General features: G+C 37.4%; 3 protein-coding genes across 5 annotated transcripts in view; all 3 read left to right on the top strand.

Moving 5' to 3' along the window:
- Positions 1–4298, top strand: part of LOC141441725 (XK-related protein 6) — a 55263-nt gene extending 50965 nt beyond the window's left edge. Inside the window, exon 6 of the transcript XR_012452840.1 lies at positions 4232–4298. The gene's annotated coding sequence lies outside the window, so the exon portion shown is untranslated. The remainder of the gene's footprint in view (positions 1–4231) is intronic.
- A 1952-nt stretch (positions 4299–6250) lies between these two features.
- LOC141441727 (beta-1,3-galactosyltransferase 5-like) lies at positions 6251–15982 on the top strand. Its single transcript, XM_074106559.1, has 6 exons — positions 6251–6615; positions 8837–9002; positions 9629–9800; positions 12046–12265; positions 12654–12776; positions 13950–15982. Exons 1-6 carry the CDS (start codon positions 6534–6536, stop codon positions 14252–14254), a joined length of 1068 nt encoding a protein of 355 aa, XP_073962660.1. The 5' UTR covers positions 6251–6533; the 3' UTR covers positions 14255–15982.
- Positions 15983–18910: 2928 nt separating this feature from the next.
- LOC141441492 (uncharacterized) overlaps positions 18911–27593 on the top strand; it is a 17139-nt gene continuing 8456 nt past the window's right edge. For 2 of the 3 annotated variants that reach the window (XM_074106253.1, XM_074106251.1), the window contains exons 1-2: positions 18911–19035; positions 21202–21573. In XM_074106253.1, the coding sequence (XP_073962354.1) occupies positions 18972–19035; positions 21202–21573 (436 nt within the window). In that variant the 5' untranslated portion in view covers positions 18911–18971. Of the gene's footprint in view, positions 19036–20073; positions 20419–21201; positions 21574–27593 lie in introns of all 3 variants that reach the window. The other variant, XM_074106252.1, reaches the window with a different exon arrangement.

Here is a 27593-nt window from a genome sequence, read left to right as displayed (position 1 = left end):
TTGCTTAATAACGACATCTCTTGTCCGAATGAGCGGTTAATTCCATACAGCATAGATGTCGCTAGTGTCGCTGCTTAAGTGACTAAATAAGAAATAAAACAAGCTGAGATATGTGGTGCAGTGCATAGGAGAAATTCGTGTCTGTACCCCTGTCCGGTGGTGGTGTAGCGGTATAGCACGTGGCATGGAATGCCCAGGACTTGGGTTCGATTCCCAGCGCTGGTCTATTTTTCTCGTTTTTCTGTGCATCTATGTTTTGTTTGTATAGGAAATATTACTGCAATTTTCTGCCATCAATCAAAGTGATATTTGGAATTAATATACAACTCTAAGCAGCCCACCACCAGCCAGGCCTCCCACTAGGTGGACTGATGACATCGTGAGAGTGTCGGGAAACCGGTGGATGCAAGTGGCGAGTTGTTCATTGTGGCGTTATAAGGGGGAGGCCTTTGTCCAGCAGTGGACGTCTTCCGGCTGATGATGATGATGATGATGATGATGATGATGATGATGATGATGATACAACTCTAATGATACCACAAGATACCAATTGACCAATAAAGTTCCATCTTACAGACTGGCTAAAACCAAAAAGTCTTTTCTGGGAAATTGCATACGTTTTTATAATAAAATTCCAAAAAATATTACAAATGAAACGGATACAAAATTCAGATCTATTGTCAAGAAGACATTAATATCAAAGGCTATTATAAAGTTAATGATTATATCATGGACAGGGATATTTGGAAATAATTCGATCCGCATTAGCGATCCCTTCAAATAGCGAACCTACTGTGTTAAAATAAAGTTGTGTTAAATACTTGTGATGTATACATATCATTTAATAATATTGTAAATCTGTTTTAAAAAAATATATATATACCTCGTTGAGTTTCTTGCGGATTCTTCTCAGCAGAGGTTTTTCCGAACCGGTGGTAGATTATTCTTGACATTCATAAGTGCTTGTTATAGCCTAAATTGAATAAAGATATTTTGACTTTGACTTTGACTTTGATGCCGTTTCTCTTAATAATTGACTAAAGAATACAGTGAGTCAAAAGTCGAGGGCCAAAGATCAATTGTACGTTAATATAGTTAAATTGACTAAACTTAAGTAGCTAGTTAAAGTCACACAATCATGAATGTTGTGTGATTAATTTCCGCACCAGAGACGTCAATTAAGGATTGAACACTCAAACAATTATAATGGTGAGTAATTTAATGGCATAAGACCTGATGGTTTGACTTTAGTGCCCTGGCGAAAGGGAAAGTGCCTGCTCTGGGATGCCACGTGCGTCAGTAAGTACTTTTGCCGCTTCGCACCTCGGCCGCACCTGAGGATGGGAGGAGCAGCTGCTAAGATGGCAAATTGTTTGTTTGTCCCATTGCCAGCGGTGGAGATGACCTGTTGCTGGGGCTAAGAGGCTTTTTTCTTTACCTATAGCCTCTTTCTCTATACCACGAGCTTTACGGTCAAGAATAACATCGTGAGGAAACCTGCACAAACCTGCGAAGCAATTCAATGGTGTGTGTGAAGTTTCCTGCACTAGCCCACATGGGAACTACGGCTCAAGCCCTCTCACTCTAAGAGGAGGCCTGTGCCTGAGGATGATAATGTCGCATAATATTATTCCACAGGGCAAAGTTTGTGTACACAAGCACTAGCTAGGGTAAACTAACACAGTGTACCGTGCCTCACCGGCTGCCCTGTGTCATAACATTGTACGTGCATAGTTAATGATTTACAAAATAACTTGGACACTGTCAAAACAATTTTATCCTAGTTTCCGTTTGCTCCGTTCTTGAACTAAAGCAAACGATTGAAATAGGAATGAGGGCTATCGCGTATGAATTCGCCGCTAGAGGCGCTGGTGTAGCGTGAGGACTCCGAAATGTCAAATCTCATAGTTTTTGGGTGAGCTACGCGGTTTTATTTATAATTAGAATAATTTTGTGAATATTTTGCATTACCTGAAATTAATTATGGCAATTATACGTTACGGAGCAATGAAAGTCTAAGACAGTTTTGTCTTTCGGAAACTTTTGTCCTCCCTTTTTTCAGAACAAAACGGGACTACGCAACACTGTGGTTGCTCGATATTTTTATGGTACGGTTTAAGGTGTATTAAATATCTAAACTTTGTTTTCACGCCCGTAATAACAGACTTTGAAAGCCACACTTAAAAACCTCACGCAACAGTGGCGCCATCTAGAAAGACAAAAAATTATAGCCCTTATTGAAAACTAGTTATATACCTAGTGCCGCAAGAGTTGAAGTTATATGAATGATTAGTGATTACACACAGCTATATGAAGAATCAATTCAAAGTCAAAATACCACAAACGGGACTTATCACGCTATTATTACACAAGTAATATACACTCGACGTTTCGGCAACGTTACAGTTGCCGTGGTCACGAGTAGACTGAAGTGTGGGTGTCAAGTCTGCCTAGCAGCGCGAGTTCTTCGAACTACCGCACTTGATCACTAATAGTACCGGCACTCGTATCACGAACTACCCGCACTTGGTCACTTTTATTAGTCACCCTATCACACCGACACACAACACTAACAACGTCCGATCGTCCCTCCGAACATTCATCCCGACGCCGACACTTATTAATAACAGGATTCCACGAAGATGAAAGCTTATACCCATCGTCCCGGTTAAAATTCTTATGCTTTTTTATTTCAACTGCTTCACGTACCACTCTTGAGTAAAAATGACGTTCCGTTGACAGAATTTTGGGACTGTGAAGCTCAATCCAGTGGTTTGGCCCTGACTCCAACAAATGCTCGGCTATGGCTGACTTGTTTACTGGCGATTTTTAACAGCTGCAATGTGTTCCTTGACCCTCTCAGCTATTGTTCTTTTCGTCTGTCCGATATAGGAACTACCACAACTACAATCAACCCTATAAACACCCGGTGTTTGGAAGGGAACGACATCCTTGGGTGTCCTAATATGCCTCGCGACTTTGGACAAAGGCGTGTACACCACCTTGATGGAATACTTACCTAAAACGGCTCCAACTTTGTCCGTCACTCCTTTCACATAAGGCATATATGCAGGCTGTCTAGCTACATCAGGATATCTGGTTCTACGTTTCCTTCTGGGCTGCCATTTATTCATCACATAGCCGTTACGCTTTGTTACGCTTTGTGTAATAATAGCGTGATAAGTCCCGTTTGTGGTATTTTGACTATGAGTGAGAATCACGAAAGTTTAAAACGTTGAATCAATTCAAGTCTTAAAAGTATAAGCTCCTACGATACTATCAATGATTCCAGCAATGTCGAGGTTGGAAAAGACACTATAAGTAAACCGACAGAGCTGGCAGCTTCCTCGGACAAAGAATTAGCCTAGCTATTCAAAGAGGAAACGCTGCCAGCACCTTCGGGACCTTGCCTAAGGGGTACTCTCTAAATACCTAATTTGTTTTAGTTTTAGGTTTTATTTTTATTTTATGTAAGTTTTTTTAGTCTAGGATAGTTTTTAGGGTTCCGTAGTCAACTACGAACCCTTATAGTTTCGCCATGTCTGTCCGTCTGTCTGTCCGCGGGTTAGCTCAGATACCCGCCGTTAGTACTAGAAAGTAGTAAATTGACATGAATATACATATCAGTCACGCCGACAAAGTGGTACAATAAAAAAAAGTAAAAAAAAATTTTTTAGGGTACCTCCCATAGAAGTAAAGTGGGGGTGTATTTTTTCTCGACTAACCCTATATTATGGGGTAGGTATCGTTGGATACGTATTTTAAAACCATTGGGGGGTTGCTAAGAAATTTTTTCTATTCAGTGATCTGTTTGCGAAATATTCAACTTTAAAGTGCAAATTTTCATTGAAATTGAATGTCCCCCCCTCTAAAATCTAAACTGTTGGGTGGAGAAATTTGAAAAAAATCAGAATGGTAGTAAATATATCAAATTTATAAGAAAAATTATAGCGGCTAAGAAATTAAATATACCTACACCTGGAAGCACACAATACGAAATCCTTAGAAAAATATTACTTAATTTTTTCGTATTGGCTACGGAACCCTATTTCGGGTGTGTCCGACACGCTCTTGGCCGGTTTTTATTTTATTTAATGCTTATTATCTATTTTTGTTGTTCTTAATCGTCAATAAAATATACTCCCTCTAAGTAAAGCTTGAAGAGCCAGTGCTTGAAGTTGCTCTAACCGGATGGCCAAGTGGTTAGAGAACCTGACTACTAAGCTTTAAGGTCCCGGGTTCGATTCCCGGCCGGGGCAGATATTTGTATGAATAATGCGAATGTTTGTTCTCGGGTCTTGAATGTTTAATATGGATTTAAGTTTGTATTTAAAGAGTGCTGTCTGCGCCAACAAACTGCTTAGCAGTTTGGCGAAAATATTTTTAAGTTGTTATTTTTGTAAAATGTGCTTAATAAATTAAAAAAAAAAGAAATAAAAAAGGAGAATGAATGAGTGAATGTCAAATTCCCGCTGTCATTATATGTTCTTGTGTGCGTGACCTCAACTCTGGTGGCACTACCTATATATTTTTTTTTCAAATTATTTCATGCGACGGTTAAAAGCGAAGCGAGCACACCATTGTTATGATTTTAGAAGTTCATAACTTCTGAATTATTAATGTTATACCTACAGAAAATTGTTGACAAACATCATCTCGGTCTGTAGTTCTCACGCGGGTCCGGTGCGGATAAGGAATTTCACACACACACGTACCATAATAATTCCATGCTACATGAAACACAGCTACATGAAAAACTGACTGCATAAAAGAAGAATGAATGAATGGTTGAGTGAATGACAAAATCCCGCTTTCATTACATGATAAGTATTTGTTTGCGTGACCTCAACCATGGTGGTACTATGTAGTGGTATCAACGTACAGCGAAGACTTCTTGGAACACGATTAAATTTGGTTATCACTCGTTATCACTGAGTCATATGTAGACACACGATATTCTTTATTTGTCGGGTTATTTGACCTGAAAGATAAATATTGGTTATACGATTATACACGGGTATAGTTTGGATAACGTTCCGATTTCCTTCTTTTACACTTCCTGGGTTCGTCATTGAATGTCTAATTTATTGAATCAGGCGTTACTTTGCCTGAATGTCTATTTTTTAGGGTTCCATACCAGTTAATACTGTAGTTTTTAAGTATTTCATTTGTGATTATTTTATTTTGAATAAAAACTTTCTGCCAATTTAAGTTTCTTGCGGCGCATTCTTTTTGGGAATGATGGTCTTTCCGAAAGCGCTGATAGTTTAAAAAACCGGCCAAGAGCGTGTCGACACGCCCAAAATAGGGTTCCGTAGCCATTACGAAAAAATTAAGTAATATTTTTCTAAGGATTTCGTATTTTATACGGAATCTTCCAAGTTTAGGTATATTTTATACCTTAGGCTGCTATTTACTCATAAACTACTAATAATTCTCAAGCAAACTTAGCCGTTATAGTTTTCCTTGAAAGTTTGATATATTTACTACCATCCTGAATTTTTTAAAATTTTTCCATCCACCGGGGGGGGGGACGCCCGACTTTAATGAAAATGTGCACTTTAAAGTTGAATATTTCGCAAACACATCACTGAATCGAAAAGTCGTCTTAGCAAACCCCTAATAGTTTTAAAAGACCTATCCAACGATACCCCACACTATAGGGTTGGATGAGAAAACAAAATCACTCCCACTTTACGTCTATGGGAGGTACCCTAAAAAAACTTTTAATAAATTTTTAACTATACCATTTTGTCGGCATAGTTTACTTATATATCCGTGCAAAATTACAGCTTTCTAGCATTGATAGTCTCTGAGCAAAGCCGCGGACGGACAGACAGACAGACATGGCGAAACTATAAGGGTTCCGTTTTTGCCATTTTGGCTCCGGAACCCTAAAAAACTGAAGCCGCGGGCAACAGCTCGTTTACTAAAAAATGCTTGTATTCAATTAACAGATCAGCGAAGGATCCTCTACTCTCCATATAGCGATCTTAACAATACTGTACCACTACAGAACACATGAACATATGTCTTCCCCTTAAGAAACTAAGAACTGCCAATGGACTTTCATAGATTAAATTCTAATTAGATAGTTTAAGTTAAAGATAAATTGCTTATTATCCTAGATAGGCTAGATTGTAATGTAATAAAGCACTTTATTAAGCGCTTTATAAAAAAAAACTACAGCTTAAAGCAAGTACACAGGGAAGTTATGTTATTTTAGTCATTCACGGGTCAATCCGGATATTTATCCATTAAGTATTTGGAGTTATCAAACCGCGATAACTAGGTAAATCCACCGCGGTGTTAGTGTACATGCGATATCAGACGGTCTCGCCCGCTCGCACGTCTTCCTGTTATACAAATTAAACTGAAAAAAAAAGTAACAATTAAGTAGGTACTTACAATATTTTATTTTGAAATCTTCGGTGAATCAAGCAGTGCAGTTGACGAGGAAATTTGGCACTCGTTACGATGCAAAAATAGACACTTTCTTTTCTGAAAATGCGCGCTGGGTGTGTTAATGTAAAATGTTGAGATTGTTTTTTGTGGTGGTTGTCAATTGTTTTTGTAAAAGCAGCATGATGCGGAGGAGGTTATTCAAGTTTTGCGGTAAGTTAGAAAATTGGTTGGATAGGATCATTGTTTTACTTAATGACGGTATCTTCTCTCTCTCTTCTTAAAGAGGCTCTTGGCGGTGGAGTAATCGCCACTCCGCACGGCCTTTGGCCAGCTGTTAACTGATACGACACGACACCCACCCTTTCCTTCACCTGGTTAAAATATGTCAATCTTGGTCTTCCTCTACCTCGTTTTCCTTCTATTTTGCCTTCCAGCAGGTTAAGAAAGAAATTGTCGTGTCGTATCAAGTGTCCTATCATATTTCCCCTTCGGAAATTTATGGTCTCCAGTAACATTATTTTTTCTTTGACCATGGTAAAAACTTCTTCGTTGGTTTTCCGTTCTGTTCAACTAATCCTTTCGATGACGGGATAAGTGACGTAAATTCGGAAAACATTCTTAAAAACTAAAACCAGCTCTGAGTGGCTCTGAACTTTTTATATACAAAAAATAAATAAAAATAAATTATCATGGGACACTTGACACCAATTGACCTAGTCCCAAACTAAGCAATAGTATATTGTGGGTCTGTATATACCTATTAAATAAAATAAAAGACCCGAATATTTGTTTGTCAAATTTTCTAGACACTTTACTTTCTTTCTTGCTTTAACAATGCAAGTACAGTCAGCGAAAAAATATTGTATTAAATATAGAAATTTACTTTTGAAAATGTACTTTCTCAGTCTTTTTATGAAACTAAGGTGACCTACAAACTGCATTTTTGCCGTACACCAGACGGTTTTGTCACTATTTGTAAACTGAATTTCACCTAAATTGGTTCAGCGGTTTAGACGTGATGAGGTAACAAACAAACAAACAGACTTACAAACTTACGCATTTGTAATACGCTCTCTTTTGCTAGTTTTAAGCTAAAATTAAAGGATCATATGCTAAAGCGTCAGTTAATTGGCGATATTGTAATTGTATAGTATCACCATGTATCATGTAAACATTTAGAAATAAGTGAAATACCTATATAAAGAAGTAGAAATAATTCCACTGTCAAATAATGAGATACATAACATGTACAAAGGCTAACTTATCCCTTTGCAGAATCTCCGTCAGACGGCCATAATGTACAACATATATGTATAACATATTTCATTTTTTTCCCTATTTGGCTGCAGCTGAAAATCAGCGCTGTGGTTCCGTACCTCAGCATTGCTGAGCTGCCAGCCCTTTCGGCTAGCTTTAAGTTGACCTTAATTAAACATTAATTATAAGTACCTGATGTATGCTACCTACAAGTTTGTCGATTAAACTTTTTCTTTCTAATACTAGTGGGACTCTGTTTGTTACCTTTGCACGTCTAAACTGTTGAATCGATTTAGATGTAATTTGGTACCTTACCTACAGATAGTTTGAGTCCCGGAGAAGAACTTAATTATAATAATAATAATATTTTTTTATTTGCTTAGAATAATTAGATTACAAAGGATGATACAGATCAATCAGAAAACTTATTCTGCTATATGTATTTAATAGTTGACATATTAAATAGTAGCATGCAAATATTACATTAATTACAGTAGAAGTACTACAATCAGAAGTTAGAAGTTAGTCAGAAGAGTTAGAATAGTTTATGGTACTGCTTTAAAGCGGCAGTTGTACATTGTAGAATTGCTAAGTTAAAAATTACAAAATGCATGTTCATTTATAAGTTCAACAGTAAAATTACTGCTCATAAACTAAATAGAAATGATACGTAAGAATTTTTTAAACGGGCAATCAAATCAAATAAAATATTGAGTAGAAAAATGAAATGGGCAGTTATTGCTTGTCAGGTAATAAATCGGTATTAGTTAGTAAAAGTCTAATTTTCAATGAACTAAAAGAATTTCCTTGCTCACCCGCGACCTTACGATAGCTAAGCTTATGCAAAATATGCGTGTTCATGCAGTTCCTCCACCTCCACACTGTAATAACACACACAAATCACACAAACCCATCTATCACCACCACCACACTACACTGACGCGTTTCGAACTCAACCAGAGCTCATCTTCAGAGTGACACAACCGTACACCATGCTACCAGTTGTTAGACTCAGTACACAGGACAGGAGGAGGAGGAGTAGGACAATTATTTCCAAATATCCCTGTCCATGATATAATCATTAACTTTATAATACGCCTTAGATATTTATCATCAGGTGAGATAGAGTCAATCACCGTCAGTCTGATGTAAAAAAAATCTTTATTCCTTCCAGCTAGTCGTAAAGGCCTCCCTTGCATCCTGGTGACCCTGGCGGCTCTGTATGCATCCTGGCGGTGCAGCCACCTAGTCAGTCAGGCGCTGCTGCCACCGCCACCACCAGACCAGAACTTGGAGCAGTTCCGTTTCAACCGGAGTCTGCAGCACTACTTCGATAACATGTGGGTTATTAAATGATTTTGTACCGGATAACTCACGTCTTAAATCGAGTTTATGTTTCGGGCTACGTAGAACAGTTACTGCTGATTGGTACTTCGTTTTGTCTGCCACGAATGATAGCTGAACTCCGTCAAGGTAACCCGACACGTCGCTTCATCTTACATCATGAGAACGCGAGCGCTTATACCTACCGCCCTCGAACAAAAGATTTTTTGAACCAGGAAAATGCCCTGCCGTGGTGCTCTAGTGGTTTCACCTATCGCCTCGCAAGCAGAGGGTCGTGGGTTCAAACCCCGGCTCACACGGCTACATTTTGAAACGAGCTTTGCGGTGAAGGAAAACATCGTGAGGAAACTCGCACAACCTGCGAAGCAATTCAATGGTGCGTGTGAAGTTCCCAATCCACACTGGGGCCGCGTGGGAACTATGGCCCAAGCCCTCTTGTTCAGAGAGGAGGCCTGTGCCCAGCAGTGGGACGTATATAGGCTGGGATGGTTTGGTTGGTTATTCCAGAAGTCCAGCTGCGAGTATCTCCATACTCAATTTTTCACTTCACTTTGCTCAAATTTCACTTATATTATCCGTTACTCTCACTTTTCTTATCAATTACTAAACCTCATAATTGCAGTAACCTTCTCATAGAACCCTCATCTACTTGCGAGCTGAAGGAAGTACCAGTCCTGGTTATGGTGACCAGTGCCCCTTCACATTGGCAGCAGCGTGACGTCATCAGAAGTACGTGGGGGAAGCACCAGCAGACCTACTTCTTCCTGGGACTGGGTTCTGACGATGATCAGTTGGTAAGTCTGGGTCATAGATGGCGTTGTCTTTTGTGACAACGCGCGCTCTGCGACACGGCGCACGCCCATCGCCAGCACCATCGCCCGCAGCCGCCGCGCCAGCAGCCAGCGCGACATGCGCGCACGCAACAGGGCGACCAGACTGGCGTCCCGCCAACTTGATTTCTTGTTTTTTTATTATATTTCATGTCATGTTTGAGAAAAGCACTATACAAGCCTCGGCCGGAACGTGGGGTTGCCGGCCTCGCATCCCTATCCTATCTACATATATCTGCTTGGCCGGTAACCCCATACTTCCCGGCCTTTACAGTAATGTACTATTAAATTAACTCTCATAATCACGAATAGCTTACACTAGCGCGCAGAAGGTAAATGTAATAAGGAAGGAAGGAAGGAAGGTAAATGTATAGTAATGTATTTCGTTTAAGGTTGTAATTGTATATATCAATATACTCTTGGGGAAAATCAGAATAAAACTGTTATATCAACAATTATTATTAATAATATCGTTAACAAAAAATAAATTCCAAAATAATTATTAACGCGGACAAGTAGGTACGACCATCCTGCACCGAACCCTGTACCACTACCACGAGTTTACAGTGACCGTACTCGATAGCGACGGCGTAAATTATTTGTAGAGGCGCTGTACAATTCTCTATACAAATAATTTACGCCGTTGCTATCGAGTACGGTCACTGTAAACTCATGGTAGTGGTACTGAGCCAAAAGTGTTCCTGCTCGGCGCTGCTCCTCCGTTTCGAAGGGCGTGACCGGGTGTGAAGTTGTTTTTGCCTGCCGTGCTGGGGGCACCTTGGTGATAATTTCATGCTAATAATACATAAACATAAAGCACGTTAAGATTTGATCCATTCGGGTAAAAAACCCAAAGATAAAAAGAAAGTTATTCTTTTATCATCAGTGCTATGGAAACCATGTCAGAAGCAAAAGAAAACGACCTGAAAATCAAAAACTTATGTGTGCTTTATTCGGTAGCGCACAGTAAAAGGGCGCAAATTCTGCGCCACTGGTATCGCAAAGTGGCATAAAGTCAAAAGGAACCTTTAATAATTCGATAAATAAGCTCTTTAGCGCGCAAATGCAATAACAGAGATTAATTAAAAACTTACGTCGGAATCTCAAAAAATGCACTCCGCGTATAAGGTGGGACACATTTCCCTCCGAACGAAGTTAACTACCGCCTTATGATTATGACCGACCATGGACAAGGTATAATAATATATATAGTATAAGGCTTTGGTGTCGCCACTATTCAGATACAAATCCACTTACTGTTTAACTCCACAATCCACACTTCTTAGAAAACACGAAACGATATTTAAAGGCGGCTGCGTAACTATTATTTCATAACGTTGAACCAGAGATGTCTTTATTTGGTTTTACAGATTGCACAAGTGCACTATTACAAAAGCGGACATCCGTTTTTTGTGGAAATTTGGTCATTTTTGTAGTAAAATAATTTATGACTTTCCAAGTTTATGCATTTATTTAAACATCTTCTGTGGCCGCGGTTCACCATTTCTTAGGGAATACAATGATATGGTTGAAATATATTATTAATGTATAACCATTATGTTTAAAAAAAATATGGCGGACAGTTAGATTATACGTCTTGTGGCAAAAACGTCGGCTTCACCCAAATATCATTCTCATGCAGGTGGTAGGACCTTGTGCAAGGTCCGCTCGGATTGCTACCACCATCTTGCTCTCTAATCTTGCCGTGAAGCAGCAGTGCTGCACTGTTGTGTTTCGGCGTGAGAGTAAGACAGCCGGTGAAATTACTGGCACTTGAGGTATTCCATCTTAGGCCTCTAGGTTGGCAACGCATCTGCAATACCCCTGTGTGCAGATGTTTGGGCGGTGGTGATCTCTTACGACCAGGAACCCACATGCTCGTTTGTCTTCCAGACGAATAAAAAAAATATATTTATAAGTTGTCCTGTCAGTTTGGGTCAAATCTTGGAAGCAACATTTGACACATTTCCCGACCTCTGGAGTCGACTTGAAATTGGGCATACTTTATGTAAATCTGGTGACATTATAATAATCTGGTAGTGACATCCTGGTGGTCCAGCTGAGATCGTCTCCGCAAGAGGGAACTCCTCAATAGTTTACTTACGGCATCGACTTGAAATTTGGTACGGAAATGTAGTTTAGATGACAATGCAAGTACAGTCAGCAAAAAGCTTGTATTTTAACAAAAACTTATTCTAATTCCTTCCAGGTAGACACCTATATCGAAGCCAAGCAGCACAGCGACCTGGTAGTCCATGAATACCAAGATCACTACCAGAATCTGACGCTGAAGGTGGCGTTGATGATGCAGTGGACCCTCAAGAGGTGTCCTCTCGCGCACTATGTGTTCAAGACTGACGATGATGTCCTGGTCAACCCTTGGACCCTGAGAACAGTTCTTGATGACAACAAAGAGGCTGCATTACTAGGTAATCTAACTGGACGATCGAGCTTTGCTCGGAGTTCTTTTCGAACACGCTTATGTCAACTTCACCTGTAACTGTGTATCTACGAGTATACTTTGAACTTGATTATCAATCACTTTTTATTGTGGTAGTTACACGAAATTTGGCAATTATACGTAGTTCTGAAGAGCAACTTTCTCTCTCTCTCTCTCTCTTTCTCTCTTTTCTCTCATAGCTCTGAAGATGAACTCTAGTTATTGAGTTTGAAACTCGCAGTGTAGTGTGCTGTCGATAGTTGGAATTGTATGTGTTCTTACAGTGCAAAGACATAGCTATCATAAGGCCACAGGTGAGCAAAGTAATTCAAAAGCTTGTACTTTTTTTTAACAAAACTTATCCTCCCAAATTCTAGGGTATAAGAAAGAGAACAACGCGCCTCACAGAGACGAGTACACGAAATGGTACCTCCCTCGGTGGCTGTTCCCCGAAGACGTCATCCCAGAATACTTGTCTGGGACGGGGTATATCATTAAAGGTACGAAGTAAAAAAAAATACTGAGTTAGGCTTAAGCTCACTTTGTCAGCACGCACTTGGATTAAAAACGCGAGTGGTTTTTATCGCACCGTCTCTTTCTCAAGCAATAATCTAAAGTAGGATAGCTGAATAGCCCAGTGGTTAGAAAACCTGAAACGAAGCCTGAGGTCGATCCCCGGAGGGGGCAGATAAAAATATCAATGTTTGCTCTCGAGTCCTTGGGCGTTTAATCTATCTATCTAATACCTTTAAACGAGCAATTCTTGTATGTATATAAATACATATATAATTAGAATATTGGAAACGGCTCCAACGGTTTTGATGAAATTGGGTTTTCGGGGATGAAAAATTAACCTATCTTGGTCTTATATCTGGTAAAACGTTGGTTACCGAGTTTTAGCCCGAGCGGAGCTCGGTCGCCCAGGTACTATGTATTTAAGTATGTATCTATATTTTTAAATATATCAAAGTCAAAGCCAAAATATCTTTATTCAATTTAGGCTATAACAAGCACTTATGAATGTCAAAAAGAATCTACCACCTGTTCGGCCTCTGTTGAGAAGAATCCGGCAAGAAACTCAACGAGGTATATATTATTTTTTAAACAGATTTACATTATTATTAAATCTAGACATCACAAGTATTTAACACAACTTTATTTGTAACACAGTTATCTATCCGTTGCCTATTACTACCTCTGCCTGCCTACCCTCCCGCCTGCCTGCCTGCCGTTGTCTGTTACTCTTAACACAAGCTCAACTTACTTTGAATGAACTTGATTTAAATAAAGATTTTCATTTTCATTTTCATTTTCATTTTCATTTTCATTTGGACTAGTTCAATGGTGTCAAGTGTCTCGTGCTATTTATTTATTTATTTAAGGACGGCACGCTAAAACCGCTTTCGTTATATTGTCTCGACTGAACGACTCGAGTTGTTTCTTTAAGAACTAGCGTGCGAGTCGTGAATATATAGCTCAAGCTTTGATATAAATACCTAAGTCAAAAAAAGCTCGTGGCGTCTTCTTTTTAAGATATTCGCTACGCTCACATCGTAACCCACGCCACTCGCCTTTTTCACCCCTCTAATACAACTATTGCATATAATATTAATCAAAAATTGTCTTCTACAATATTTTAAGACAAGACATTAAATCTCAAAACTTCATTTCAGGCAAACACCTCCAGGACATCATGACAGCAGCTTTAAAAGTACCTCTTATCAACATGGAAGACGTATACTTCACGTACCTCATAGCCAGAAAGACCCTTGGTCTGAACCTCACGCACGACAGAAGACTGAGCCCATATAAACCATGGGTGTCCCTCGCATGCCCATATTGGAGTCTAGCCTCCATACACAACCTCACTCCAGACGAGGTGGTTAGAATATGGCCTACAATTGAAGAGATAGGACAAAGTAGTTCTGAAGGCTGTGGGATGTTTAAGATGTTTTCTAGTGATATATTTTTGTTTTAAAAAGTTAAGTATTTGTAAATAGAAATAAGCTAATTTACAAATCGTAGTGTAAGAAGGTATTTACCTACGCAATTTGAAATAGCGCACACGATTTGGCATTCAAAAGTGTATTTCAGGAAACGCCGACTAGTATTTTTATGGTTTACTTACTATGACTATTGTTTGACCGAATTATTTTTATTTCACCTGAAGTTCAGACCAATTTGAAAGAAAAGACAGAATTCTGCAAACGGCCAAGTGAAGCCGGCTTAACTACGCCTCCAGTGGTTTACCCAACTTTTTATACGTAAAACTAAAGTATAAGGTCAGAGAAATAAAACGAACAGTACCTACTTTAGAAAAGTAAACAGTATTTTTTTAACGCTTAAAATAGTTTATTTTTAGGTTTTATTATAGCTCCAAATACCAGTGGCCATGAAAAAAGTATTTTTCACTTCTCATGCTCGTAAAGTTCGTGTTTATGCTGGATCTAGGCGACATAAAATGACTTTAAATGCTCTAGTGCATAAAATAAAATCTTCGTCTAAGACCAAGGCAATCAGGTGTCAACAGCCACAAACAAAGAAGTTTATATATATTTTTTTCATAATTTTTAATTTGTATAAAAGTAAAAATCAATCAAATCAATCAAAATAAACCAATAAAACTAAAAAAAATATAATTAAATAGTAATTCATCAAAAATAAAATGTACATAGTAGGTGAACAATTGTTTCCACTGTTGCTATTTCATTTCCTCGCAATCGAAGTGAAAAGCAGAGTGTAAAACTCGAGCATTAAACCCATTTTCCCCTCGACGTGTCTATCCACCCTCGCCATACCAGCTCGGGTGGCTATATGAACGTCTTGGCCCGTTGTATGCTCTTGTTGTACAATCTACTATTGTATAGGTATTGGTTCCAACGGCTACGAGCTGACATGTTGAGTTGGGACAGTTTAGTTTAGTGACAATTTGTTTGTTGTTGTTGTTTCTTTGTAACAACTGAGTAAATGTTATGAAGTGCCGGTTATTTATTAAATATTCTGGGTGCCATGACAGAAAAGTAGTTCTTTTAAGGGTTCTGGTTAAGGGTGAGGCTAAAGGAACGTAATTATTTTCATGAGTTGTGAGTCGCGTATTTTCGGTCGCGTAAATTTGGTTTCATACAAAAGTCCTATTTGAGTAAAACTCATTTGGCGTCGCTGTGTGGCACAAACTAGACTTTTGTATAAAAACGAATGCAACAGAAATAACACTACCTACTCAAAAAATTACGTTCTTTTGGCCTCATACATACGCGTTTTATTTAAAACAAATACTTTTAAACGGTTTATATTAGAAATTTACTTCTGTCAAATGAAAATCGGATCAAAAAGCTCGAAAAAAGAGGTACGGTTAAAATTTGTGGTGTTTTAAATGTGTTTCTTGTATGCTTTTCAGATTTTTGAAAGTATTTTTTGTCAGTTAAACTTATGCCATATTAAGATAGTGATTAATGAAGCAGTTGTAGTTATTCAGATATCGAAGACAATAATTTAAGGATAAATCTTTAAATAACTTGCTTAGGCACCTATATTTATTAAGTACTTCTGTATTTATTTAAGACTGATTATTTGCATTTTTTTCGTAGCCCTGTTAAAATAGAAAAGAAAATCAGCAACAATTGCTTTAAAAATAATAACTGGCATTCAAGTTGACAATATCAGCGGTATTCTTTTCTATATCTTATTGAGAACAAGGAGGATATTGTTATTGCCTGAAAGAGCAAAGATTATCTCTCTGTCTTGTCAGTTGTCTCTCTATATTTAAGTAGGTATGCTATTTGTTTTGTATGTAGTAACAGGAAAAACTATTTTGAATTGAGTTTTGAGCGCGAAGACAATGGCTCAAATTAGGTCTAATTTCTTTATGCCGTTCTTTTACTTTTAGGACAGTGATTTAAAGTATTCGCCAGGGTTGTCATTTGTCATCTTGTACGAATGATCTGGTTGAAGGCAACTGGAGGCGGCCTATGTCCAACAGTGGACGTCCTACGGCCGATATGAGGATGATGATGAAATCTTCTTACCTTTTTTTCTGTTAACAACCAAAATTCTAGTATACCTAAATGCCTAAATAAAACACTTGATACATAATTATTGTTAAAAAATTACAGATGTAATATTTGTATATCGTTTTATTTTGGTATTGAGTAAGTTTGCTGTTAAATCTGAGACAAGTCTGAAGTATATCATTATCAAATCAGCCGTAGGTCGAGACGATAATTATTATGATTTATGCTATTAGACGAAAAGTTTTTATACAAAATTGTTTTTCTCAGGAACGTGTGGAGGTAACGAGTTAGATACAAAACGAAACATAGAGTCGTTCGGGTCAAGTGTGCGCACTTAAGGATTTAAACCCACGTCAAAATTAAACAGTAAGGAATAAAGACAAAAGAATTCATTGCATATAATAAAGTATTTATTGAAACAATAATTAAATTAAGTAATAATACATAGAACTTTGACACTAAAAAAATGGTTAATGAGAAAAAAATCAAGATGACAAAAGTTATAGTTTAAACGCCGAATTCATTTTTTTTATTGAAAAATAAATGAACGATCCGATATCGCAATCTCGTAGATAAATTAGGTTCTTGTTATAACACCTTTCAGTTCCCTAAGCATATCACAACTTATTCCTCTGCCCTTTGTAGATAAAAAGGGTGCGCACATACATACCTACTGCGTACGGTTACCCCTAATGACTCTAGTGTAAATTATGTGACGATTGCAAGAGCCCATTGAATTGCTTCGCAAGTTTGCGCAAGTTGCCCTCCACTAAATTTAAAATGTAATTTTGAACACGAATTTCGTAAAACTCATAGGTGCCAGCCCAGATTTGAACCTACGATTTGAACCTTGAGAGGTCATAAATCAAACCTAATGGTTACCACGGTTTCTAAAAATAAAAATGTAGTTTCTAAATTCGCCAAATTGTGTGAACGATATTTGTTAACAAGTAAGTAAACCCTTACACAATTAAAGGCAAAAGTAAGGAATTTTCTCAATTTCATTTGAAATGCATATTCGTGTATAAATTTCAAAAGAGGTGTGAGTCCGGGCTTGAACCCTTGACCCGATGATTGAGAGGCCATAGGTCAAACCACTGGGCTGGCAGTTTTTTTTTGTAAAATGGAATGTGAAACGAGCGTTGTCTATCACATCTGCGCCGGCGCAGGTGGCGATAACATTTAATGGCGGCTCGTCTTATTGTAGTTAACATTGTGTGGTTAACTTCATTCAGTTAACGCAGGGACGGATTAGGGATTGGACAAAGTTATTAAAAAAACCTACCTAATAGTGACAACATTAATAATGTATGTATGTAAAGTATTGCTGCAAAGTAAGTTAAAAAGGGTTGTTTTAAATATTTATTTAAATGTTAAACAATAAGGAATCACGAACGAGAGCCTATTAGAAGCCCGAAGAGACTGAGGTTTTTCATCACATTTGCAAGTAAAATTTTATATTTGTAAAAGAAAAAATATAATTCTTCCAAATAGTTATTGCCGATACCTTAGGCTGTGCTCTTGGCAGCGCCGCTCGACCACGGGTTTCATGACAAGCACATTAAGGTCGAGGGTTTTATTTGGGGGGTTGCAGCCAAGGTAGCCTGCATGTTACGACACTGTTTACGAGCAAGTGTGATGAATAAATACTTATACACTTTTCAGTTAACACATTAGCCAAAACAGACACACTATTAGCACTATTAGCAGTTTTTTTAACAGTGTTCATCATCATCATCATCATCTCAGCCGTAGGACGTCCACTGTTGGACATAGGCCTCCCCCATAGACCTCCAGTTGCTTCGGTTGGCAGCGGCTTGCATCCACCGTGAACCTGCGGCTTCAGTCTTATTTTAATTTAAGTCCGTATAAGGAAAAAAAAATATAGCTATTTAATTCCAATCTAAAGTGAATTGAAGTAAAGTATGGTTATCTTCCAACCACTGTAACTTTGTGTATAATTTTAAATACATTCACACTTCGATGAATTTAAATTTGAATAAAAAGTAAATAAAAAACCAACCACAATATAGTTTTCTTCATGTTTTATTTTGCATTTGATAACACAACTATTTAAGATTAGTTTCCAATAAAAATAAATGACAAAAATCATCAATTCCGAATATAACTCAATATGCTCAAAAGTTAGTATAAATTTCTCAAAAACGGTGAGACTTTTACTATGGTCATTTCTATATGTTTGGTAGACGTCATGTCCAGTTATCTTACTTTTATGTTTGTCGTACCAATACTTACTACTTACGGGACTTACGGTATATTAAGAGTAGTTATGTTATTAGCGCCTCTAGTCTCATGTTACGTGGGAGAAAATATCAACTGATGTACTGATGCATTTCATAACAGGAGGAAAAAGGATAATAAAACATGTACCTATGTGTGTGTGCTGCTGCCGGGTTGAAAGATGTTTTTTCTGTTGTTTTCCGAGCATATGATGTTTCTACTTACACAATCATTAGGTCATAGCGGCTGTCAAATCTGTAACTACAACAATTATGTAATCTGTGGCAAAATAACGAAAATAAAATAAAGCATTTAAAAAATCTACCGCCTCAAGTCCGTCCCCTTTTCCCGAACAAAACATCAATGCATGCAATGAAGCAGAAAATGGTATAAAACTGCGTAATTCGATGCATTGGACACATCAGTCGAACCACCAACACCGCCATGGATCTCAAGCTGGCGTGCCTCCTGGTATTCCTCCTCGGACTGTTCCTCCAAGCTGAAGCTGGTGAGGATCTATAACATTAATCTTAAGATAGTAAAGTTTTCAGAAAATATTTGAAGAAAAGTTCACTTAGGGTTTTAAGGGAAATATTCTTTGGAGTTAATTTCACCGACATTCGTTCAGATGTTTTGCTGTGAATTAGCCACAAATAAGCAAACGACATTTCTAGTTTTTTTGATGGATCTTAGATGCGCTTATGTAGGTAACTATTTAGTATAAAGCCGTGGTGGCCTGGTGGCCTAGTGGTTTGACTTATGGCCTCTCAAGCAGAGGACCGTGGTTTCAAACCCGGGCTTGCACCTCGAAGTTTTTCGAAATTCATATGCGAAATTGCATGGTGAAGGGATTCGTCTTGAGAAAACCTGGACAAACCTGAGAAGTAATGGTGTGTGTGAATTTGAATTCGCACTGAATTCGCGTGGGAAATACGGGCCAAGCGCTTTCATTCTGAGAGGAGGTCTGCGCCCAACAGTGGGATGTATATAGGCTAGGATGATGATGATAACAAACTATTTGGAAATAGTCATAGCCTTCCCAACCCAAAACGAACAAATTGAAGTGGACTTAACAAATGGAAAGAATTAAAATCGAGTCTGAATATTAGTAACCGGAATTTATCTAAATTGGTTACTAACTTACTACGAGTAAGTACCTAAGTATTAAAGTAAATGTAGTATTTGACATGCTAAAACCCAATAGACGACACCCTGTGACGACAAACTGACCTAAATTTAAAAGTGTTGATGCTCAATGACATTATTAGTAAATAAAATTAGCAGATTGAGTGTAGAAAATGCTCTTAGAGGGTATCAAGATGAGCGCAAAGGAGAGCAGAAGAGTATCAATAAACAATAGTGTTTAGGTTTGTATATAGTAATAGTAGTAGACCAATTTAGATATTCTCTATTTCTAAGACAGGATAACAAAACAAATTATCAGTGTCAAGCACGCAAAGTTAGATTCCTAGCTACAGAAACCAGTCTTATTGTAGTAAATAATTAACAGCTAAAGTAGCTTAGTATAACGATTGCCAATTTTTAGAATTCTTTTACAATCCCGACTTGCCAAAGCCAGAAGAAGTAAAAGATCTTGGCTTAAAATGCGTGAGAGGCCGAACAGTCATCAGAATTGCAAAGAAAGCGCTGGTGGAAGTGTCAAATAAAACGAGTGATGACGCACGTCGTTCTCACATGAACATGCTGACTTCTGATGAGTCCTGCCAAATTTGTATTTGCTCAGTTGAAGGCAAAGACGAATACTGTTCTAACCGTCCAGCGAGGAATGTGAACGAGTGCATAAGGATGGCGACGATCACCGATGAATTTAATAAGAACTTAGCGTTTGATCATGAGAGGACTCTCTCTTATAATATCAGGAGAGACGGTGGTAAGAACCGTGTGGCTGAGATGCAAAGTTGTGCAAATAAGAAGCACATTTAGCGCATGTTTCGTTAGATGTTTCGTTATTTTAAAGTGCATATTTTTGTTGGCTTAAAACTCACAGATTCGAATAACTACAAGGAACTGTGAATCCAAAATCTAGGTTTGTACAATTACACGGTTTTGTTATAGAAACTGGATTCTTAGTCACCATTAAAATTTGGCTATGTTATTCAGTATCAATCAAAGTATATGTGTAAGTACTAAGTACTAAGTGTGTTTTCATTGAATCGTTAACATTTATATGATTTGACGGATTCTGAAGAAAAACCTAAATTTCAAAATCTTTATGTAAGTACTGGTGAAAATCTTAACTCTCCTTTGATTTCGCCAAAGTGTGATAAAAAAGAATAAAGTTTCAATTATTCTAACAACGATACTGAACTTTATATCGGAATTTAGATGGTGACTAAAAAAGTAACCTTGTATAGCGGAGTTTTATAGCCAGACTAAATAGATAGTGCATCGAATATCAACCTTGTTTTTTCATGGTCATAATGTGGCTTAAGCCGACATTATAAAACGTTTTTCTGAAGCGACGCGATAGATTGTCAGCATCATTTGATTGCCAAGTTTTTGGAATTTTGCTCCTAATAATTTATTTTGATATAAAGTCTCCCGTATTGAAATTTTATGAAGATTGAAATTAAATACAGGCGTCAATTCAAAAACGTTACTTTTTCTGCGTAAAGTACCTTGCGCATCTCTAAATAAAACTTTACCCTCGCAGAATACTTGTGGCACAATGACGAGATCCCCTACGATCCAGATGCGAAATGCAAACGCGGCTTCTCGTACTATAGCAACAGCATGGCCGCCAACGATACTGACATAGACGTTGGGACTGACGTGGAGTCCCTCTTAGACTACAGTAACACTAGTATTTGCTTCTTCTGCGTTTGCTCGGTCTCCGGGAACGGTGCTGGTTGCATCGCGAGAGACAAAATCTTCTGCCAGTTCTATAGGGATGCCCGTGCCAAAGATTATGCCCGTGATGTTTACACGGGACTCTTCCAGCAAGATAGACCAGCGTACTTCAGACATTTGTCGTATAGAATGAGAAGAACAATGGATATGGGAATTACTGACTATGTCGAGATGGGTATGGATTTGTTAGGTCTACATTTTGTGCTTTTGGGTCTTCTGTTACTGTTATATTATGCTGTTTTACTATGCACTTTTTGCATCGATAATGAGATAAAATTAACATTTTAGAAGGATTTTTGATTGATATAGATTAGCTTTTAATTTGGATTTTTTTTGAATTATTATGCGATCTACTAAAACTACGAATGCGATTGAGATATATATAGGCAACGTCAAAGTTTAATTGTGTGTGTAATATTCTGTGATACTTGTTTTTGGCATCACAGTGAATCGCCTTTTGCTACCAATCTTAAAAAGTAGTTCATAAGAATGTTTATACGAAATGGCAACCGTTCTTGAAAAAAATTGCTCTCGTGCCATGTGTACTGTTGTAGTTTTTGTTCGATGTTTTAAAAAGATTGGTGCTTGCAGGAGGCGATGCACTGTGCTGCCAGCACCCGGATGGTCATCGTCGGAGACTTCAAGCTGATGTACGGAACAGGGTCCGCCAACTCAGACGCAAGGTGCCAAAAGAGAATCTCCTGTCTGGAAGTCCGGGTGGTGACTATGCGGACTTCATAGTCAACAATGACAAGTAAAGGATCCATGATGAGCAAGCAAGAGAGATTGACGAGAAGGATATAACCCCCTTAACCATAAACCAGCAATTTCAATTGGAATTTTCGAAAAGTAGCTCTACTTATGTTAATGACGCCAGCACTTTCAAAGTTGAAGAAGACAGTTTCGGTTTTAAGAAGCCGTTGTTTGATAGCTTCAGGCTTAAATCGACAGACCTCTTATAGCACACAGATAAGACAAATAAGTTTTAAGTTAACAGAAGCTAAGAAAGTATTTATGAATAAGGGGGTAGGTTATCTATAAGTATAAGTTAAGATTGACTGCACAGGGAACACTGAAGTGATAGCTAATGCATATGAAGGATGAAAAGAGGAAGGAAATGGAGAGAGAAGAAATGCTCGTAAAACGCATAATCGATCGAACTTATCTAGAATGATAAAAATAACAGAATTATAAATGAAATCGTGCAAAGGGGGACACATACGTTTTTGATTTAAAATATAAAACTTGGATTTAATGGCAGAAAACCTCATGCGATTCTTGAAATGTTAAGTAAAATGGAAGCGGACGATAAGAAAGATAATTAAAATGCTTAATCAATTGTTGCACGCGGTTTTTAAGTGAATAGTGAAATTGTGTCAGTGTTTAATGATTTAATCAGTTGTTTTGTTGCAAAGTGTTTTTCTACAGTGAGTTTTATATTTTTCTAATTTTGTATCGAGATTTTGCATATTAAAATGATTTAAACTGTATTTGTTTAATGTTTTTTAGTAATTATCGTAAGTCATATGCACATTTTTAGTAGCTTTTACACTAAATTGCGTATCCTTGCACTTATTTGCACTTTGCACTTGGACCTCAGCTGCACTAGTTAATGCACTTTTGTACACCTTTAGCTATAAAATATAGTTATTAAGCGACTAGCCACACTCAAAGACGTCAATTAGCTACTTAATGTCATGTTTTAAACTTCCACGATTTCCACTTATAATCAACTAGCTTTTGCCATGGCTCCTGCGAAGAATATGTTTATCGGTATCCCGCGGGATCTAGCAATTATCCGGGATCAAAATGTACGTGTTTCCCAGATTCTCAAACTATCTCCACACCAAATTTGATCTTATTCGGTTCTATATTCGAGTACTTTACTGATGTTATTAACGCTTCAGCATTATGCTGAGCCAGTGTCCTATTCACAACCGCAATGACACATACTTTCCTACGTGTTGTCTATTTGTACTTAATACTATTGTTGTGACTTGTGTTGTGAATAATAGTTATTTGTGCAACAAGAGAGCAAAGTTGTTTTTTGTTGCGAGTGTTGATTTTGAATCCCGAGTAAGCGAAGGATTCTATAATTGAATCACGAGCGTCAGCGAGTGATTCTAGGTTAGAATCCTGAGATCAGCAAGGGATTGAAATACACGAGATGCAAAAAAACTTTGGTCTCGTGTGACACATACAATTTTTCACCTCAGCAGCGAGAACATAATTTAAATGTAACATAAGACCACATATACCTACCTGTTTACAAAACAAACACATTTTTTTAAAATAGAATCCGATTATTATCAAATATAATAATTACATTTAAAACCATAAAAAGAGTCCAGTAGCTACAATACAAATCGCATACTCATAACATGCAATCTTAACTTCTTGTACTAATGTCACACTTATTTTTTACTGCAAAAAGCCTCATCTCGGGTTATTGAAAAGGTTGAACAATTAAACCTTTAAATATGATTTTATTAAGATTTCTATTACATAAACATAAATAGATTTGTTAAAAAATCATTCAATTTATCAAATAATAATTATACTGTAGAGGCAGTATACGGATTTTTTTTTTAATAAAAAAAAAACAAGAGAAGCGGCTTTCGTGCAACGAGGTTGCATACTTTATTAAAAGATCGAGAAAATTTACATTTTGGAAATATTTCGATATATTTTTAATACCAAAAATTTAATTTAAGTTTGTAATCGACAAGATTTGATCCTATCTCTTGCTTTTTCGAGTTGAAGTAACTTTTTAATTATTTTTTTAAATGCTGAGTATAGTGTTGGGTCTACTCACTGAATTCCAAATATTTGAACTTTACTTTGATCTGTCATTTCACTTCAACTCGAAAAAAGCAAGAGATAGGATCAAATTTGTCGATTACAAACTTAAATTAAATTTTTGGTATTAAAAATATATCGAAATATTTCCAAAATGTAAATTTTCTCGATCTTTTAATAAAGTATGCAACCTCGTTGCACGAAAGCCGCTTCTCTTGTTTTTTTTTTATTAAAAAAAATTCCGTATACTGCCTCTACAGTATAATTATTATTTGATAGATTGAATGATTTTTTAACAAATCTATTTATGTTTATGTAATAGAAATCTTAATAAAAATCATATTTAAAGGTTTAATTGTTCAACCTTTTCAATAACCCCGAGATGAGGCTTTTTGCAGTATTAAAAAATAAGTGTGACATTAGTACAAGAAGTTAAGATTGCATGTTATGAGTATGCGATTTGTATTGTAGCTACTGGAGTCTTTTTATGGTTTTAAATGTAATTATTATATTTGATAATAATCGGATTCTATTTTTAAAAAATGTGTTTGTTTTGTAAACAGGTGTGACATATGTGGTTTTATTCTTATGTTACATTTAAATTATGTTCTCGCTGCTGAGGTGAAAAATTGTATGTGTCACACGAGACCAAAGTTTTTTTGCATCTCGTGTATTTCAATCCCTTGCTGATCTCAGGATTCTAACCTAGAATCACTCGCTGACGCTCGTGATTCAATTATAGAATCCTTCGCTTACTCGGGATTCAAAATCAACACTCGCAACAAAAAACAACTTTGCTCTCTTGTTGCACAAATAACTATTTCTTTCTTTCTTCTTTATGTATGTATATGTATTATGTTCTTTATTCGTGTATTTATGGTTTAATCGAGTTCTCATTGTTAGGTGTAGGTAAATCTAATGACATTTTTTTTAACAAAAATGGTGTGCGTTGAGAGTGGTGATCTTGTCTGAATTTATGCAGAGGTCACCGGGATCTATTAAATGTCGTCTTAAATTTAACACCCCTTATATACCTAGTAATAAAGGAAAATTTCGCCAGCCACCACTCGCCAGGGTTACGAAAATAACAATTCAAGATAATTAATTAGGTTCGACGTCCTTTCAATTATAATTAAAAAAAAACTAGCTCGTTTCCGCACTGCTTAGTACACTGGACAGCGAAATGTAGTGGGATACGAAATTAACAATCCAAAACAATTCATTGTTATACCTAACTAGTACTGACACGCCGCACACGTAAATCATTAGATCCAGCAACTGAATTAAAATTTCGTGATTTTTAAAAATTCCCATGGGAATTCCCGAAAGTTAAATCGACGACTACACTGACTAGTGTTATTGACGTTACATTAAAACAATCATGTCAAATTTCATGACTCTAAGCCCAGCGGTTGTTATTGCGAGATTTTATCCCTATCCCGTGGGAATATCGGAATAAAAAGTAGCCTATGTTTTAGGAGTAACAAATATACTCACTGACTCCGAAACTTTCGAATTTATAATATTACTAGCTTTTGCCCGCGTGGGATTCGGTTATCGCGCGCTGTTCCCTCGGGAACTGTGCATTTTCCGGGATAAAAAGTAGCCTATGTCGTTTTTGGGCCGATAAACTATCTTATGCCAAAAATCTCGTCGATCCGTCGCTCCGTTTCGACGTGAAAGACGGACAAACATACAAGCATACAAACACACAAACATACAAACACACCGCTTTCGCATTTATAATATTAGTATGGATAGTAGGATACCTACAGGGTGATAATGTGTGTTGAATTATGAGTGGAAATCGCTCAAGTTTAAAAACAAAACAAGACGACTTATGTTTCCCCTTGTAGGTACAGTCAAATCCATAAATAAGTGATTACTTTTGTACCTTGTCACTTTAACGTCATGTTTGAAAAGCCGTACGAAATTGTGTAACGACTGAAAGCGGCAAGGTACAGAAATGGTCACTTATTTATGACGTTGACTGTACGACCCTGTTATTATCTGGGGGTACGGCAGTGCCCCCGCCAAGACAAGCAAAACAAAGGTACGGCCGTACCATATTTTTCTCGATGCCATTCAGGCTATTTTTAACCTGTAATTTTGTGCGCCAACAGCAAGCTTGATCCTCGTACATAAAAATCTAACATAACCAGCCCTGGTAGGAGAGTAAACTTGTCCTTCAGCTGTGCTAATAAACGTGGGATAATAATGAAATGACGTTGAGCCGAGCAGTTAAGTCGCTTCGCTCGCTCGACGCGCATTGTGGTCGCTTCGCTCGTCGTTGTACTTAATCTTCTGGAAACTAAATTGGCAATAAAATTCACCACACATTACCTCTTTAAAGTAGAAAATATTTGATCCTTTTCAGTGTTGGTTATGTTAGTTTATGTACAATCACTTGCATTAATATCTGCCACAGTGGAGCGTGCATAAATATCCATCAACATCTATGTATAGACTGCATGTTTCTTATTATATTTTATATTTAACTCATAGCCTAGCAACTAAAATCTTTAAAAATAAAGCTTTTATTAGCTAGGAATATCATTTAACTAATTGTAAAATTGTTATGAAATAAACAGTTATAATTTAAAAAAAAATTAATTTTTTTATATCAAAATGGTGCACAAAATTAGTTCACAGCGCGGTTTTGTGAACGTCGTCGGGTAACAAGCAAGAGTCAGTAAATGCAAAAAAAAAGATAAATAAATAAATATCATGGGACACTTGACACCACCAATTGAGCTAGTCCCAAACTAAGCAAAGCTTGTACTATGGATACTAGGCAACGGATACACATACTTATACATATTAAACGTCCAAGACCCGAGAACGAACATTCGTATTAATCATACAAATATCTGCCCCGGCCGGGATTCGAACCCGGGACCTCAAGCTTCGTAGTCAGGTTCTCTAACCGCTTGGCCATCCGATCGTCAATACTTAATAAATTAGTGGAATATTAACTTTACGATGCTATGCATAAGTTTGATTACCACTCTTGACTTTAAGGGGCTGTTTCACCATCCATTGATTAGTGTTAACTGACGGTTAAATGTGATGACGTCTCTATTCGTTTTGTTCGAATAGACGGAGACGGCATCACATTTAACTGTCAGTTAACGCTAATCAATGGATGGTGAAACAGCCCCTAAGGGGCTCGAGCAAATAGAGACGGTATCACACCTAACCGCCAGTTAACACTGATCAATGGATGGTGAAACAGCCCCCAAGTGTTAATTGTTTATGCTTGTCACTCGACGGTTTCACTATAGTTTGTTTGACGTCCGTGACAGAAAGGCTACTACGAAATTCGAAAATCGAAGTTCGTATCGTACCGTCCCGCTGACGCTAATATTATTTAATACGAGAGTGAGAGGGATGGTA

The sequence above is a fragment of the Choristoneura fumiferana genome, chromosome 24 (genome assembly GCF_025370935.1).
Source record: "Choristoneura fumiferana chromosome 24, NRCan_CFum_1, whole genome shotgun sequence".
Taxonomy (NCBI): domain Eukaryota; kingdom Metazoa; phylum Arthropoda; class Insecta; order Lepidoptera; family Tortricidae; genus Choristoneura; species Choristoneura fumiferana.
This window is presented reverse-complemented; position numbering and strand designations above follow the sequence as displayed.